Source organism: Dermacentor andersoni, chromosome 4, assembly GCF_023375885.2.
Source record: "Dermacentor andersoni chromosome 4, qqDerAnde1_hic_scaffold, whole genome shotgun sequence".
Lineage (NCBI taxonomy): Eukaryota > Metazoa > Arthropoda > Arachnida > Ixodida > Ixodidae > Dermacentor > Dermacentor andersoni.
In genome coordinates, this window is record NC_092817.1 from 145,701,419 (window position 1) to 145,720,659 (window position 19,241).

Consider the following 19,241-nt stretch of genomic DNA (forward strand, 5'->3'; position numbering starts at 1 on the left):
CCGGTTCTCAGCTTTGCAACAGCGAGCTGTATTGGCAGTTGCCTTGTGCGATTTACAAATTGGTTCATTTAAAATATTGCCAATAATGATATACTGGCATATTTAACAGCTGAATGGAAAGTATGAGTCTACGGCATTAATAAACAATATAAGGAAAAGATTTTCGGCACTCTTCGCTAAAGTGGGATGCAGTCCATGTGTTTCGTTCCCATTCATAACAAAATGCGATTTTCCATTCTCTTTGTGCCTTTTTAAACTAAGTGTAATCTCACCTAGCTTAACCTAGCTTCGGCGTGGCAGGTTGTTGTCTGCTGTTGTCTGCTGATGGGTCGAATCACATCTCAATAAAGATATTTGTACATATGTAGCCTGTTACAGAAAACCTCTAATCAGTTATCCACAAATGCAATTCGCAAGGGGGGCCTATGTATTGCTGAGTTAGACTGATCCACGAAGAAATTTAGCCAAACGACACTAACACTGCTCGTGATAAACTCGCCTCCTCATAAACAAAATTTAAACTATATTCTGCTTGCAAGGTGAACTCCATCAGAATTTCTGTTTCACATAATCGATAGTTCAGGATTGGTCTCTTGGAGAGCATGTGTAAAAAAGATAACCTCTGCAGAAAAATCAAACTGCGTAATGTATTTTAAAATGAAAGCTTGAAAAATATAAAAGAAAATGAAAAACGAGAAATTTTTACTACAGAACATTTATTTCAATGGAAGAAACAAAGATTAAGAATTTTCTTAACAGAATGGGTCCCCATAGGGTGAAGTTAAAATTTTTCATCTTTACTGTTTGTCAAATGATATTTGTTCGTCCTTTTGCTATCTTTATTTATTTATTTATCTATTTATTTCTACTGCAATCCGAAAAGGGGATTATAGCAGGAGGTGTTAATACAATCAAACGTATTACAAACAATTGGCAGGAAGACAAACAAAATAAAAGAAATGTAATAGTAATGCATACACAAGCAAAATCGGGATGAAACAAGTACACAGAACTATGACATCTACTAACAAAGCTGTACAATAAACAACACTATATCCTGGCGCAGAAAATAGTTAGGTACGCGAGGAAAACGTTTCGAGAGATGGTTGCAACACGTCATTTCTCAGTTTGTTTCGCTCATTACTGTCCTTGGACAAAATGAGTACCTAAAGCAGTTGACTTACGTTCAAAAGGATGTTACGGTAAGATCACGGCGTGTTCTTGTTGCGTAAATGGATAAAAAAAAGGTAAATTAACAAGATATACTTTATAGTCGCCGGTGATTATCTAATATAAAAATGCCGGCACTCCGCTGTAGCTGTCGATGTATGTGTAAGCATACCCCCAAATTTCAGTTGGCCCGCCCCCAACTTTTAAAACCGGACATCGACGAATTGTGTTTGACCCACCTCATATTTTAGTTGGCCCACTCGACAATTTAAGTTGGCCCACTCCCAGATTTTAAGTTGGTCCAACCTCACATTTAGGTTGGCCTACCCCAAATTTCAAGTAGGCTCACCCTCAAGCTTAAGTTGAGCCAGACCCACACCCAAATTTCAAGTGGGCCCAAGCATAAATTGAGGTTGGCCCACCCCCAAATTTTACGTTGACCCACACTCAAATTTCAGCTGGTCCATCATTACTGAATGCTTTCCCATGCATTTCTAAGGAGCCCTCTGTATCCCTATGGGTATTCTGCCGATCAATGTTTTCTTTGGTCTAAACTGTTCCTAATTGCTTATAAAGCTGCCAATGTTCTACGTTTAGCTATCATGACGATTAAATATCTTCAATTCGCAAATGACGCATTTTTTGCAGATACAAAGGATTGCACTTTTCACATGACTTTTCCGTGACAGAGATGAGGTACTCGGCAAAGAATGTTTATGCATTAAAATTTATCCGCAGAAACTCTATTTCTTTGAATTAGAGAAGGTATGTTTGCTCTCGCTATGAAAGCACGTACGCATGTTCCTCAAAGTTATTGTAGATAAAACAAACTTCCCTTTTTGACATGCTTTCAATCTTACTCTCATTGATTGATGTGAATGGATCCCTTTAAATTTCTTGTGCAGATTCACCAGGCGTGCAAGATAGGCAGACAGATTTTGTATGCGGAGCCAACTGATCTTAGCTTTTCAATAAGGTACATCTGCAATCAGGGCGAGTCATGCCGCAAAGAGCACGGCTCTATAAACTCCTTCAGTGGATATTTGAAGGTGTCACGTAGTGCGGAATGTGTTTTCACTGGTGACATCTCATATGTTCTACGTAGCGTGCTTATGTGTACGAGTATTATCTGTTACAACTGTATCCCAGCATTTGACTCAATCTTACTACAGAATGTTGCCGTCATTAGGAGAGCTAAAGTTATCCCCACCATAGAATAAGCTATGCCAATATTGTTTTCTGAAAAATTACGGAAAAACAATACATAGATTATTTTGGCCATATTACCGAAAACCAAGGTACGAAAACTAAAATATATTTAAAATTCTTTCTGTGCTTCTTTACAGCTTTATATTGCGCAGTTGTGACGTCGGCGCCGGCGTCGCCGTCACGATGATGTTAACTAGACATCCCGAGGGTGACAACATGGTCGCCGCGCGGCGTATGTTATATGTGCGAGAGAAAGCGTACGAGGATGAGCCGACGATGATGGCTCACCCTCGCGCGCGGAAGAAAGCGGGGAGGAAGCGCGCCGTCTTCCGTTGTGTGCGAGGCACTGGGGGGAGGAGAGGGGGGCTTCTATACCGGCGGCGGCTGCGTATAGGGTAGGCCGCGCGGGCCCTATCTGGAAAGCGATCTGCGATGGGGAGTGAGGGCTGATAGCTTTGTGTGCGCTGCGTTCTCGCCGATTAGTTCTCGTTGAAGCGATAGGCAGCACAAAGGTCGATTCGCTCGATGCTGCTGCCACGCCTTCTCACTCGAGCGTTCTGCCAGCCAGTGTGCGCGCTCATCGAATCAGATGTGTTCATGTTTGCTTGTGCGCGCGTTACACCATGCTTGTTAATTTAGTTAGTAAGCGAATGTTTACAAGTTTATACGGCTGATAAAGCTAGTATTCTTAGTTCGTATAGATGTCTACTAATTTGCTATCGCAATCAATGCTGCGCGTTTTAGGCGGAAGTACGACTATTCTTTCCACTGGAAATTTCGACAGTGTGCCAACCTAAATATCAGGCGGCACATAATTTGTTGCGAAGAACGTTAGGCGCTGTAGACAGTTAGTCACTTGTGTTTCGTCATCGCACCAGTACGCCTCAGCGTAATGTCAAAAAACGGCTAACTGACAGGTGCTCGCGCGATTTAAATACTGCGCTTAGATATTGAATGCCATCTTTCTAAACAATAAGTCATATAATATAGGCCAGGGGATTATATCATTGGACCCCGCCAAGGAGTTCCGCATGCAAATGTATGTCACCGTATAATAAAACTTCATATGTCGCTTCTCTTTTGTATCTTTGCTTTGCGTTTACTGTGTATATTTCAACCTTTCTCAGCGGACTCGAAGTGGCGTTAGTTGCTTTACCGTATTTTCACTTTCGTGGCAAGATATTGTCTGGCAGGTCAGGCTGCGTAGACACTTTCGACTTTCACGTTTGTTTTGTCTGCATATTTGAGATACTCAAAACCGTGCATTCGGGTCTGGATAGCAGACAATGCATTTTACTGAATCAGTGTTTATTTTATCAGGCGATTTCTCGAATTGTCAATTACGGCGCTAATCATGTTGGGTCGGCGTGATACCTAGCTATGAAATCAAAAGGAAGTGTAATTCAAGCAAATGACGGAGAGATTTCTCGTTAAAAGGGAGGTGTCGTAGCGCAAGCTTCGTGTGTGACGTCTTGTGATATCTAACTATGCTCTGATATAGAGACGCCACATGACCCTGTGACGTCATAGCGTTTTCTGTATAAGAACAAGCCGTTCTTGGCAATAGTCAGTTGCCTTTCTGCTCCTGGACCGTTGTCGCTCTTCTGCGTTAGTTCATCTAGCGACGAGGATGGGATCACCGTGACCTGGCCTACTGGACGCCATCAACGAAGATGCGGCGGCTCAACGAGGCCACGCTACTACCGGAGGCGTCGCTACCATAGGCTAGCAAGAGATCCGGAATCCAAACAAGTAACACATTTACTTCTCCTACCAAGCCATGTCTCGGCTCGGCAGACTAGACGAGTACGACCCTAAAGTTCAGAACTTCGAACCTTATGTCGAACGATTTGAGCATTACGTCAGGGTAAACGAGATAGCGGAAGCGAAGAAACTGTCTGTTTTCTTGACAGTAATTGGTGCAGAAGCATATGAAATTCTCAAAAACTTGGTTGTTCCCTTGCTACCAGGAGATAAGACCTTCGCGGAAGTAAAGGAGCTCTTGCAAAGCCACTACAACCCGAAGACGTCTGTAATTGCAGAAAGGTGCAAATTCAACCGCCGAGTGCAACTTGACCACGAAAGTGTCGAAGACTTCGTAGTAGAGTTGAAGCACCTAGCCCGCGAATGTAACTTCGGGCCATTTCTCCTGGACGCGCTACGCGACAGATTGGTAGCTGGGATCCGAAGTGAAGAAACGCAGAAGGCGTTGTTCACGGCTGACTCACTCACGTTTGAAAGGGCATGCAAAATAGCTCTAGACAGCGAATTGGCCGCGAAACAAACAGCCGCAATGCAAGCAGGAAGCCGCGCGGAGAGCATAAACGCAGTGAAAATGAAAACTAACGAGCATCAGCGCAGCGACCGTGACCAAGCGAAGGGTAAAAGCTTGGCGCGAGACAAGACCAAGAAACAAAAATGTTACCACTGTGGCAAGACACACGTGCCAGAACAGTGCTGGTATAAAAACTACTCGTGCAAACTATGTTCAAAAGTTGGACACCTTCAAAGCATGTGTCGAACGAGCAAAAGTGAGCTGAAGGCACATGCAGTAATGGAATCGTCAGACCAAGAAGAGCACACTATGTACAACTGCACAGTCGACACATCTGTGAAGAACGGTTATGTGGTGACTGTAAACGTGGAGGGCCAGAAAGTGTCAATGCAGGTGGACACGGGGGCCGCAGTGACAGTTGTGCCTGAAAGTGTGTACAAAGAGAAGTTTGCGCATGTGCATTGTGAACCTACTCGGTTTGTTCTAAAGCCGTACACAGGCGAGAAAATGGATGTTATTTGCGCGAACAAGCAGACAAACTCCTCGCTGAGCTCGATAGCCAAGGCGTAATCAAGCCTGTGAGTAGAAGCGATAGGGCAACTCCACTGGTTCTGGTCCCAAAGAAACAAGGCGATCAAATACGCCTTTGTGGTGATTACAAGATCACTGTAAATCCGGTACTTAAAATAGACCACTACCCACTACCACAACCAGAGGAATTGTTCACAGCACTGTGTGGAGGCAAAGTATTTTGTCTTAGATTTGTCATCGGCATACCAACAAGTGGTACTGAGCCCAGAATCAAGACATATTCTGACGGTTAACACGCACAAGGGGCTCTATCAATATAACAGACTTCCTTATGGAATAGCCAGTGCCCCTGCTTTGTTCCAGTGCATGATGGATAAGGTTTTGCTTGGTATTCCGAATGTTGGTTGTTATATTGATGATGTCATAATTGCAGGCCAGGACGTGGACGATTGCCAAAAAACGCTCGAGCGGGTGCTAGGCAAGCTTTCGGAGCATAACATAACGTTAAAGCTGGAAAAATGTAAGTTTTTCCAAGATTCTGTCTCTTACCTTGGGCACATGGTGAGCGCCGATGGTATCTACCCGACAGAAGAGAAAGTGAAGGCAATCCTGCACGCTCCTGAGCCAACAAATGTAACCGAATTAAGAGCATACTTAGGGCTGCTCAATTTTTACAGCAAATTTATGAAGAATGTGTCATCTATAGCAGAACCAATGTACAGATTGTTACGGAAGGGAGAACGATGGCTGTGGACGAAACAGTGTAGTAATGCTTTTAAAGCGACTAAGCATACTTAAAAGGAAGAGGTCTGGACACCGACCAAAAATGGTTTAAAAGAGTTATTTACGTTTCGGCTCCCCCACGGGAGCCTTGTTCACAATGAAAGAAGCGGCAGAGCTGGCGCCCCTTTTTATGTGCGTCTCAAAACATGATTAAGGCACCTGGCATACATGGGCGGCAGATTGCCTTCGTTGCGATCAAGAGTGTGCGCCGTGGTTTGGATGATTAGGGACTCAAGATAAAGACGCGAAGAATGATTTCGCTCCTTGGCAATCGCACGAGATTTCTCCCAGTTAATCTTATGTGATGTGGCTGCGCAGTGTTCGGCCAAGGCATTTGATGCAACGTGTCGTTTCTGGACGTCATTCATGTGTTGCTTAAGTCTTGTTTTGAAGTTGCCGGTTTCACCTACGTAGACGTACCGACAATCCGCACACGGAATGACATACACCACGCCTGGGAACTTGTCCTTTTCCAAAGGGTCTTTCACATGCACGAGCTCGTGTCTAAGTTTCCGGGAGGGCACGTGCGCAGCCTGCACGTCATATGACCGCAGGACGCGTGCAAGAGTCTCGCTTATGCCGGGGACATACGGAATCGAAGCCCGTCTTTTAGGGGGTCCAGACTGCGTGGGTGCTGTGCGAGCCAGCTGGCGCCCTACTGAGTCAATGACGTACTCAGGGTATCCACAAGCCATTAATTCCCTCCGCACAAGTGCATTGTCCGCCATGTGGTCTTCGGCTGTTGTGCACACGTTTTTTACCCGACGAAGAAGAGAGCCGACAACAGACCTCTTTTGCGAAGCAGGGTGCACCGATCTGTAGTTTAGGTAGCGGCCCGTGTGAGTGTACTTCCTAAACACCTTGAATAACAGGTTTGGCCCATCTCGCTGCACAAGGGTCATCATTTCGCCACTCGTTGGAAAACGTGCCACGCACATACGCAACACGTACGACTTCATTGAAAAGGTTAAAGGGACAAGCGTCCACCCCGATGACGTCTTAGTTTTTTTTGACGTGGTCTCACTGTTTACAAGCGTACCAATAGACATGGCCGTGGAAGTTTGCGTCGCCGCCCTTGACGAAGACCCGACGTTGCCTGAAGAAATTTTATCGCCAAGTACACGGAGCAGCAATGGGTGCGTCGATTTCGGTCACAGTAGCCAACCTAACAATGGAGGCTATCGAAGCTCAAGCGTTGTCGTCGTTTACACCGGCACCTAAAGTCTTCCTCAGATATGTCGACGACTGTTTCAGCATTTTGCAAAGGAAGAACCTTGACCCTTTCACGGCTCACCTAAACAATATACAAGCAGCAATCAAGTTCACCGTTGAAGTGGAATCTGAAGGGCAACTGCCGTTTCTGGACACCCTTGTGCAGCGAAATGGGCCAAACCTGTTATTCAAGGTGTTTAGGAAGCACACTCACACGGGCCGCTACCTAAACTACAGATCGGTGCACCCTGCTTCGCAAAAGAGGTCTGTTGTCGGCTCTCTTCTTCGTCGGGCAAAAAAACGTGTGCACAACAGCCGAAGACCACATGGCGGACAATGCACTTGTGCGGAGGGAATTAATGGCTTGTGGATACCCTGAGTACGTCATTGACTCAGTAGGGCGCCAGCTGGCTCGCACAGCACCCACGCAGTCTGGACCCCCTAAAAGACGGGCTTCGATTCCGTATGTCCCCGGCATAAGCGAGACTCTTGCACGCGTCCTGCGGTCATATGACGTGCAGGCTGCGCACGTGCCCTCCCGGAAACTTAGACACGAGCTCGTGCATGTGAAAGACCCTTTGGAAAAGGACAAGTTCCCAGGCGTGGTGTATGTCATTCCGTGTGCGGATTGTCGGTACGTCTACGTAGGTGAAACCGGCAACTTCAAAACAAGACTTAAGCAACACATGAATGACGCCCAGAAACGACACGTTGCATCAAATGCCTTGGCCGAACACTGCGCAGCCACATCACATAAGATTAACTGGGAGAAATCTCGTGTGATTGCCAAGGAGCGAAATCATTCTTCGCGTCTTTATCTTGAGTCCCTAATCATCCAAACCACGGCGCACACTCTTAATCGCAACGAAGGCAATCTGCCGCCCATGTATGCCAGGTGCCTTAATCATGTTTTGAGACGCACATAAAAAGGGGCGCCAGCTCTGCCGCTTCTTTCATTGTGAACAAGGCTCCCGTGGGGGAGCCGAAACGTAAATAACTATTTTAAACCATTTTTGGTCGGTGTCCAGACCTCTTCCTTTTAAGTATGCATCATCCCGACCAGACGGGCTTCCGTCATACTCTCAACTTCATCCATTTGCGACAGGCGTACGGCCAGCAAGTGATCACTGAAATTCGCCGGTTCGTCTCACTGACTACGCGCATTCTGGCATTCAACGGGCATCTGACGTTCAACCTTGCCTGCAAGTCCCAGGGTTTGATCCCGCGCTCGCTACGTCTTCACAGACCCGTGTCGACGAGATTTGGACTAAGCGTGGTTTCCAAGGCAGAACGGCATCTGTTGCAAGCGAGGATCATGGACTGCAGGGACCAAGTACGAAGACTTAGGAATGATGCTTTCTTTTCTCGGCGGCGTCTCGAGGATCACTGCCCAGAAGAGATGGCGCGCATACAATTGCATGCAAATTTTCAAGCCAATCTTCGCGCTCGGAAAGATGAGCAATGCCACGACAGGAAATTCGAAAGGCTGAAGCAGTGCCGCACAGCACGTCCACCAAGTGCCCTCAAAAACTGTGTGTACAACTTGTCCTCATACCAGCCTGACGGCTACGAAATGGCAGTTCTAAGTCTTGGTCTCAACTTCAACACGGGACCTGCAACGGACACGAAGAAAGTAATATGCGCCGCTGAGCGCGCTGTCAACTTGGTCGACCAATCCCGCCGTGACGAGGCTCGCACACGCGTTGTAAACGTATTGTCGAAGTTGCACGCCCAACCCACCGTGGACACCTTGTGCAAGCAAGAACGTGATGCCGTCAAGAGGTTGCAGGAGAACCGGGATATTGTCGTACTTCCCGCCGACAAGGGGAACGCTACTGTCCTTCTAGACAAGAGCAAATACATCGAAAAAATGTGCTTGCTATTGAGTGACGTTCACACGTACGCCAGCGTCGCAAGAGACCCGACACCCAAGCTTCAGAGGGATCTGCAGAAACTGCTCGCCGACGTCTTCCGTATGGTGCCGCCTCAGCACAAGCATTTGTACTACAGACTGATTTGCCACAATGGATCTGCCCCAGCAATATACGGCCTACCGAAAGTGCACAAGCCCGATGTTCCCCTGCGCCCCATTGTGGACTTCACACGTTCGCCGCTCCACAAGCTGTCAAGTTTTCTTCACAGAATCATTTCGCCACTCGTTGGAAAACGTGCCACGCACATACGCAACACGTACGACTTCATTGAAAAGGTTAAAGGGACAAGCGTCCACCCCGATGAAGTCTTAGTTTCTTTTGACGTGGTCTCACTGTTTACAAGCGTACCAATAGACATGGCCGTGGAAGTTTGCGTCGCCGCCTTTGACGAAGACCCGACGTTGCCTGACAGATCCCCCATCGATGTGCCTGACCTAGGTAGGCTACTAAAATTTTGCCTATCAAATACGTATTTCACGTTCCAGAAGAAATTTTATCGCCAAGTACACGGAGCAGCAATGGGTGCGTCGATTTCGGTCACAGTAGCCAACCTAACAATGGAGGCTATCGAAGCTCAAGCGTTGTCGTCGTTTACACCGGCACCTAAAGTCTTCCTCAGATATGTCGACGACTGTTTCAGCATTTTGCAAAGGAAGAACCTTGACCCTTTCACGGCTCACCTAAACAATATACAAGCAGCAATCAAGTTCACTGTTGAAGTGGAATCTGAAGGGCAACTGCCGTTTCTGGACACCCTTGTGCAGCGAGATGGGCCAAACCTGTTATTCAAGGTGTTTAGGAAGCACACTCACACGGGCCGCTACCTAAACTACAGATCGGTGCACCCTGCTTCGCAAAAGAGGTCTGTTGTCGGCTCTCTTCTTCGTCGGGCAAAAAACGTGTGCACAACAGCCGAAGACCACATGGCGGACAATGCACTTGTGCGGAGGGAATTAATGGCTTGTGGATACCCTGAGTACGTCATTGACTCAGTAGGGCGCCAGCTGGCTCGCACAGCACCCACGCAGTCTGGACCCCCTAAAAGACAGGCTTCGATTCCGTATGTCCCCGGCATAAGCGAGACTCTTGCACGCGTCCTGCGGTCATATGACGTGCAGGCTGCGCACGTGCCCTCCCGGAAACTTAGACACGAGCTCGTGCATGTGAAAGACCCTTTGGAAAAGGACAAGTTCCCAGGCGTGGTGTATGTCATTCCGTGTGCGGATTGTCGGTACGTCTACATAGGTGAAACCGGCAACTTCAAAACAAGACTTAAGCAACACATGAATGACGTCCAGAAACGACACGTTGCATCAAATGCCTTGGCCGAACACTGCGCAGCCACATCACATAAGATTAACTGGGAGAAATCTCGTGTGATTGCCAAGGAGCGAAATCATTCTTCGCGTCTTTATCTTGAGTCCCTAATCATCCAAACCACGGCGCACACTCTTAATCGCAACGAAGGCAATCTGCCGCCCATGTATGCCAGGTGCCTTAATCATGTTTTGAGACGCACATAAAAAGGGGCGCCAGCTCTGCCGCTTCTTTCATTGTGAACAAGGCTCCCGTGGGGGAGCCGAAACGTAAATAACTCTTTTAAACCATTTTTGGTCGGTGTCCAGACCTCTTCCTTTTAAGTATGCATCATCCCGACCAGACGGGCTTCCGTCATACTCTCAACTTCAGCGACTAAGCATCTGCTTGTAAACAGCCATGCTCTTACCTACTACGACGCACGCAAGCCGCTTGGGTTGCAATGTGACGCGTCTGCGTACGTCGTTGGAGCTGTAATTTTTCACGTGCTACCGGACGGAGAAGAGCGTCCGATAGCCTTTGCTTCACGAACTCTGACGTCAGCTGAGAAACATTATGCACAATGTGAAAGAGAGGCCCTAGCGCTTATCTTTGGGCTTCAAAAGTTCCACAAGTTTCTTTTCGGTAGACAGTTTATGTTGTACACAGACCATCAGCCACTCGTAAGCATCTTGGGACAAAACAAAGCGACACCGTCGCAAGCAGCTGCGAGATTGCAAAGATGGTCCTTGATAATGTCCGCGTTCCGGTATACGCTTAAGTACCGCAAAGGGGCTGAAATCGAAGTGGCTGATGCTTTGTCTCGTCTACCTCTACCGTCTTGTCCCAAATCTGAGAGTTTGGAATGCTTTTCCGTGTTCGAAAGCACTCCGCTGAACTCTTCTGACATAGCTAAGGCCACTGCACGGGATGGCAAACTGTGCAGAGTGGTCGAGTACACGCGGTATGGTTGGCCTTCAGAAGTGCCTAATGAGCTCCAGCCATACTACGTTAGACGTCTAGAGCTATCACTCGAGCAAGGTTGTGTCACGTGGGGCACAAGGGTGATCGTGCCCGAGGCATTGCAACCGGCTGTGTTGTCCTTGCTACATGAGGACCACCCAGGCACCTCAAGGATGAAAATGCTGGCTAGAGGCTTCATTTGGTGGCCAGGTCTCGATAAAGCAGTAGAAGATTACGTACGAACCTGTCGGGTTTGCCAAGTCGTACAACCAGCCGCGCAGCCTATACCACTACACCCTTGGCCTTATCCGTCCAAGGTTTGGCAAAGGCTGCATGTTGACTTTGCCATGAAAGGACAGCTTAACTTTCTAGTCTTAGTGGACGCCTATTCTAAGTGGATTGAAGTATGGCTAATGACCTCAACCGTCACAAGACAAATGATTTCCAAACTTCGAAGCGTCTTCGCGGCGTACGGATTTCCCGACGAAATTGTGAGTGATAATGGGCCGCAATTCGTATCGCAAGAGTTCGAAGACTTCTTGGCTAAGAATAACATAAAACATACAAGAACGCCGCCCTATCACCCAATTTCGAACGGGGCAGCTGAACGTCTAGTCCAAACAACGAAGCGCGCATTGCTGAAACAGCTGTTATCAGATGTCTCGCAAAACCGAGAATCGGTGCAAGCCGGGTTGGACAGCTTTTTGATGAGCTATCGGAACACGCCACATAGTGTGACAGGCAGCACTCCTGCGCAGCTCTTCTTAAAGAGGCAACCTAAGACCAAGTTGTCATTCCTCAAACCCGATTTTAAGCAAGATATGCTCAACAAAGAGCTGAACAGCAAGCGGCGGAAAGATAAGCACCGTGGTACTGAACGTGGATTCTTAGTGAGTGACAAAGTGTTCGTTAAATGCCTTCGAGGTGAAAATGTGGCTTGGGAAGACGGCGTAGTTACTCAGAGTGTAAGCCCAGTGACATATCTTGTGAATGTGGCGGGTGAAGCGCGCTTTGTGCATGCTGACCATTTGCGTCACTCCTTTGCGAGACCTGTCTCAGCTGAACAATTGCAGCTACTTCCCGACACAAAGCGCCTGGCTGAGCCGCAACACCCGTCAGATACCGATCCCGTAGTGACCCCTACAAGACTCCCGATGGCTGCCGCAGAACCCGCGGAATCTGCATTACGCGACTCTATGCAGAGTCCAACTCCTCAGTCTTCAACCGACCCTCCGATTACGGCAACAACGACTTCACACAAGGACACATCCCCAGCAGAGCAGAGCACAAAAGTTCCAAGCAAGCCCGAAGTTATGCCTCGACGAAGCGGCCGTGCGCGACGTCCGCCGGATAGGTTTAGGCATGAGGACTTTAGGAAGTGAAGTGCGGACTCAATCTAAGTGGGAAGGAATGTCGTAGCGCAAGCTTCGTGTGTGACGTCTTGTGATATCTAACTATGCCCTGATATAGTGACGCCACATGACCCTGTGACGTCATAGCGTTTTCTGTATAAGAACAAGCCCTTCTTGGCAATAAAGTCAGTTGCCTTTCTGCTCCTGGACCGTTTTCGCTCTTCTGCGTTAGTTCAGGAGGACTTCCTGCCCTTCGCTCTATGTTAATCCTTCAAGGTTCTAGCACTATCTATATCGTTATCGGTTCGACCTACCAATGTCTTCTGGTGGGCATCATGGTACCTAACCGCCTTTGTTCTATGATCGTCATCATGAGAGTGAGTGAGCGGGGTATAACAACTGATAATATGGAGAAAAAGGTACGCGATTCTAGATGGGCCTAAGGTTTCTGTGAAAACTTCTTGATTCCTGGCAGCCATATTTTTTAATAAATTCAATTTCGAGGTTTTACTTGCCAAACCACGATATGACCGTGGGACCGTATTGGGGAGGAGGAGGAGTAGGAGGAGGAGGAATGAACTTTTATTTTGGAAACAGTATCCCGGGGTAAGCCCGGGGAACTGGATTAATTTTGACCAGCTGGGGTTCTATAGCGTTCACCCAATACACCGTACACTAGCCTTTTTGAATTTCGTCATCACGGTGGCTGTAGAAATTTCTCACTTGTAGCATTCAGCCCGCCGACACCTGTTCGATATCACCGTCGCACTGTACCACCTATGCATGATGTCTGGAGAACAAAAAACACAGGAGTTGGGTTAGTTGGTATGTATTCCAGAATTGATTTAAGTACCGCTAAGAAAACAGAATGAGAACGAGAAGCACGCAGAACTAACCACTAGACATCAACTACATCGTTAGTTTTCTTAAACATAAAATTCATGACATGCGAGGAACGAACACGAGGAAGCAACGCTCATGTTTTCTTTAACACAGCTGCTATCTGAACAAGCCGACCAACAGGACATGTTTCAGATGACGCTTTTCTGGTGAGGGACATTGACGGCGAAACACCTATAACGCGCGTTTTTGACAAAAAAAAAAAAATGTAACGCTTCTTTTACAACCTCCCTCTGCGGCAGTCTGAGCACGCGAGTGCTGTGGAACAGTGCTGTGATTTGCATTATTATCCTGTTAGGTGTGTGACAACTGCTGTATCGTTCAAACGTACCGTTGTTTGAGGATGGCCTCCGGGAAACACCGAGCAGCAGTCACAAAATGCCATCTGGCTGATCGTTGCAGTAGGTGCTCGTGCACCCAGCACATTCACCAGGCTGCGGTGCTTAGATGGCTCCACAGGCACGCTGATAAGGATTTATGTAAATATTTGCTTTTAGCATAGAAAAAGAAGAGGGGTGGGTTTTGATAAGTGCGGAGTCTTCTCTTCGCTGACTATTATCCCAAAAGAATGTTCTTATCTTGGAAAAAAAATATTGGGAGGACGCTTAGGGCTTCGCCTTTAAGAGTGGAACGAAATAACATTCAAAGGTTTCTGGCTGCTTCTCACGCTTCCTGGAAACTGCGGTTGATGCAACCATAATGTTTAATGGGAAACGCTGGCGGCAAGCTCTATGGAAGAAGGAGACCTTTCTGGTAGAAACACGGTCTCCTACGTGGACGGGCACGGAAGTGTTGCACAGCTGCGCCACGAAAACTACACCATTTTCAGGTTTCTGTATTGTTTTGCGCTTTTAATGTTTCAGTCTGAGAAGATTTAACCTAAAGGTCATGCGCCGTCGGTGTTCCGTTTCGTGACATTTGTTTCTAGTGTGTTTGTCTCGAAATTCCGAGGAATAACTTTGTCAAGAACGTAAGACATGATCAACTTTAGTGATAGAATGATGTAGCAATATAACCCGCATACAGCGCATGTCATATGGCAAGGCGTGGCATGTAACCTGTACCTTAATATATACGGCAGTTTTTGCTCAAGGACAACATTGTTGACACCGGATTTTCTGCGACACAGGGCCCTTCACGCTATCGCATTAAAACCTGCGCATGGGCTCCTACCCAAAGTGAAAAGATTTTGTGCCAAAAAACAACAGACACAAGAAAGACTACGACACCATGGGTGCTATTTGTCAGGAGCTGGTTGACGTCCTGAAAGTCAACAGAAGAAAGATTGAAAGGTGAGCCCGTTGTAGAAGTAATATACTTTAGAAGAGTTAACTGCTGGGCTAGTTGGTGATCTTCCATACTGAAAAGATTTTGCGCCAAAAGACAACACACACAAGAAAGACGACGACACCACGGGCGCCCGTGGTGTCGTCGTCTTTCTTGTGCGTGTTGTTTTTTTGGCGCAAAATCTTTTCAGTATGCAAGATCACCAACTGCCCCAGCAGTTAATCCTTCCCAAAGCATCAATCGTAACGAAGAAGTGAACGCTGCTTGTTGCATCTGGTTTCTGCGCGTAGCTAGAATTCTATATTTCAGCGTCCTGTTCTGTGTTCTCAATATCGCCCTACCTATTGTTAACTCTAGTTCTGGGTATGTGCGTGCGTGTGTGTGTTTGTGCGTTCGAGCGTACATGCCTCCCAGCGTGCGTGTGTGCGCATCATACTTTTCTGCACCCAGACTAATGACGATGAAGAATAAACAGCTACCGCGAACGGCCTTCAGGGGCATGGGAAACATAGTCACGTTGGTCCACTATATACAGCAAGTTACGAAGCTCCGGTCAGATGAGTGCGCGCAACCAAAGCAAGTTCATGTTTTTCCCCCCCTTTAGTTAACACCCACCTCCAATCGACCGCCATATAGGCGTCGAATTCTTAGCCGTTTCATTTTTAGTAATTGCAGGCAATTCAGTTAGGCACAAGCAAACAAGCAATCCAAATTGCAACCAACACGAGAATTCTGCTGGTGCAATTAGTTCAGAATCAAAGCGATCGCTGATTTCTGCTGTTTTTCTTCTGGTCAGAAAAGAAGCAAAGCAAAGCTTTCTATTGTACGGCCTTATCGGCCGGCACTGAAAAGCTTCCTTTTACTAGAAAGAGTATTGACATCCAATGGCACAATGGTACACCCGAGTTCACTGAAAAATACGCTCATTACGCCACGCCTCGCACTGCCGAACTCGAGTATTAGTCTTTTGGATGCTCAAGGCACAATAATGCTCATGTAAGTGTGGCATAATTTTTTTACACGCCAAAATTTCTAACATTGCTTCAAGTAGCAATAATTCGAGTTGTAGCATTTCCCTGAACTGCCAGCAGCTTAAAAGCGCTTCTTGTTGGGCTAGTTGGTAGCTGTTTATTATAAAATATGAAGACTCCAAATAAACAGACACACCTTGTGTGTGTTTATTTATTTGGCGTCTTCATATTTTATAATGCCAGCAGCTATTGAAGTGGAGACCTAGGTATGCTCTGAAGCACAAAAGATGTTGTTCCTTATCACACTACCATCTGCAATCGGTATACTATCGATGGCAAATTAACAAGAGCACTCGACATATTCAGATAGGCTGAGGGAGCTACGTCGCCACAATTTTATCTGCAGATATGCTTGAGGACAGGGAAGACATATTGTAGAAAAGATGCCCTAGACAAGCTGTCAAGTCTGCCGTGAGTTGCACAAGTTATTGCTAATGGTAGCACATATATCTGCCGTTAAAGAGAACATTTTAGAAAAACTCCTATTTGAGAAAGTGCGCCATAAAATTCATCGACTAATGCTTCTGCGGATCAATGTTGCATTCCATGTCGTCTAACACCTTGACGTCAAGAAGGAAAAGTCAAATAAAAACCAAACATCAGATTCTACAGAATTATTTCTTGCTAGTGGTTGCACTGCTATCTGTTACGATCGCGAAATTACGTGAGCGATAGAAACGATCGCGCGGTCCAGTGTTATTTTTAAAATTATTTTGTATACTACAAGACATTAAAAGTAATAATTATCCAAGTTTTCTGCCAGTAGATAACATGCGTGTTCCCAAATATACCTTGTTCCTACAATATAAATGTGGTTGAAGGTATTCTGAAATCTTTGTTGCAGTACTTTCGCACATACGGCAGGTTAAGCATTGAAATCTTGATATGCCATGTGACACCCAGGTTCATATCTCGCTACTAAATACTTTTTCCATGCGAGCAATATAGCATCGTCTGAAAAAGCCAAGAATGTTATCAGCCTCGGTGTTTTGTCCCGCTAAGTCGACGCTATCTCCATGGAAGCATCGCAATGTTCAAAGTGCTTCATAAGGTACGTCATCACTGTCGCGTTAGTGCTCTTTAATTACGCTCTCTCGGTAATGGACATTTCATATTGTTTGAAATCTTTCTCTTTTTTTTTCAGGATTCGTCTTTTAAGTAGGACGCTCATCTCTTCAGCTCAAACTTGCTTCTTGACTAGGTAGAATTACCTCACATCATCTTACTTTGCTCCCTCCTAATGTTGGTGTTTTAGGGAATTTCTCAAGTTAAAAATTGAATTTTAGTGTGTTTCGATAATACACCTTCTCACCAGCAGGCTGAAGATTACAACTGCCGGCATGTAATTCGACAGCAGTGGTGAAATTTGGCTAACGAGGAATAGAAGTTGAATGTAACAGTGTCAGCATAATGAGCAATCTGTTAGGTAGTTTGGCACAGGTCCGAAGCAAAATTATGAGAAATTATGTGTGAACTCTTACGCTCGTTGCCTGTAAAGAAGCAAAATGAAATTGAAATAAATGATAGAGTTTTAAATTTCCGCTATTGGCGCCTTAGGTGCTAGGAGGAAGGAAGCCCTGTGAGGGCTGCGGAATAACTACTTTCAGCTGCAGTTTTTAAACGGGCACCCAACGTACGGTGAACATGCGTTTTGTATGAAGCTTCCATCGAAAAACGGACCATGCGACCGCATAATATTGGACCCGCGAGTTCGCGCACAGGAGCCAAACTAGGCACTTGGCAATCGCACCGTAAGGAGAGGTTATCAGAAAAATGAACGTTTCGTTTGCGATCTCTAAGAAGGCCGACATCATTACATTCACTTTATCACCTTCCTCAACCTTATGCCATTGGTCACCAGTTTAAATAGAAGTTGCAATGAAACAGTGAAACATCGACTAACCAAATGTGATGGAGTGCCCACAATTTTTTGTATTCACATTGAAATTTGTTGTAGAAATATCCGTTTTGAAGCGTTCGTAATCAAAGGTGGCCAACCACATGAGCTTCCAACCTGATGAGGTCGACCTCCACCTTTGATCCGACCTCAACCTCACATAGATGCAGATAAAGTGAGGTTGCTGAATGGTATAAATCCTGCGTGTGATGTCAGCAATGTTCGTCTCAATCTCGTGCTTGAGTTTCAGATTGAGTGAAGTCGGATGCTCGCTTAGGTCGCGTTCTGTGGTGAATCTTTCTTGCAGCTGATTAGTGCATGTCTTTTTCTCCTGAACAATTGAGACCACGGTAATAATTGAAATGTCTCCTAACTAAATGTTTGCATCTTTAGAAGCATGCCTACAAGTACGCAATAGGCCCTAGAAATTTTGAGTGGCGTCCTCTCAGGTGTGGTGTCACTAGGCGGAGACTGCTGCCACGTCGCGCGCGCGTTCTCGCTACGTGAATACTGCTTCGCGTGGTTGGTCAACCTCCAGTAGTCGAGTTTTCGAAGCCTCGTGAGTCTTCGCGCTTGCAGTACAGAGTGCCGTACATTCTACTACACTATTCGCCGAGAGGTTGAACGGGCACAGTCGCTGCGTGGGAGGCCATCGAAAGGGCGAATTATAGCCCTCGAGTTCTGTGCTAGCCATAAGTGCGCACACGTATGTCATCATTATTTTGCAAATACTTTGTTCCGTGATTATTGAGCACTCGCCCTAGCTTGTCTGCCCTTTTGTGAGAAAGAAAAACATCATTAGACGTTGTGGTGCCGTTTCTGCATGAGCGGCAATAAAGTCAGTGCTTGTGTCCATCGAACCAAGCGTGATTTGCCATACGCTCTCTTCGCCCCATAGCTGTAATATTTATTTTTTTCAACCTTTTAAGGGCATTTCTCAAGCCATTGGACGCCGTTACCAAGAAGTTAAGTAATAGATAGCATGCATGAATGATGTGTTGAAGTCGCAATATAGCAAAATAAATGTGGCGTTAGCTGTAAAATGTTTCGTTCGGTAAGGAAGTGACGAATCACCAGTGATGAAGGGTGTGGTATGACACGTTCACCAATTAGAGTTTTTTTCTGAGTTTTCACAAAAGCTTCCGAATAATCAGCTAGTCCAGAAGTTATCTTATTGCAATAAAAGTAATTTTGTTTAGTTATCACAACAACAGCACGATGAAACATTTTTCTTCATTTTGCCCTCTTCTATGCCTGACTGGCATACTATCTACTTGAAGTACCATGATGGTCGACACCGGTGGGGCTTTTGACTTTCGCTCATCACCCAGCTCTACCAAAATCTTTAGCACCCGCACAAAATTCTTCAGGCTATGGAATTCTCCCGCCAACGGAAGTGGG

At 46.3% G+C, this 19,241-nt stretch overlaps 1 protein-coding gene across 1 annotated transcript; it reads left to right on the forward strand.

Moving 5' to 3' along the window:
- Positions 1-4,933: 4,933 nt before the first annotated feature.
- Positions 4,934-15,134, forward strand: LOC140217245 (uncharacterized). Its single transcript, XM_072287647.1, has 4 exons — positions 4,934-5,084; positions 5,619-5,818; positions 8,286-9,552; positions 15,103-15,134. The coding sequence occupies exons 1-4, from the start codon at positions 4,934-4,936 to the stop codon at positions 15,132-15,134; spliced, it is 1,650 nt and encodes a 549-aa protein (XP_072143748.1).
- The last annotated feature ends 4,107 nt before the right edge of the window (positions 15,135-19,241 follow it).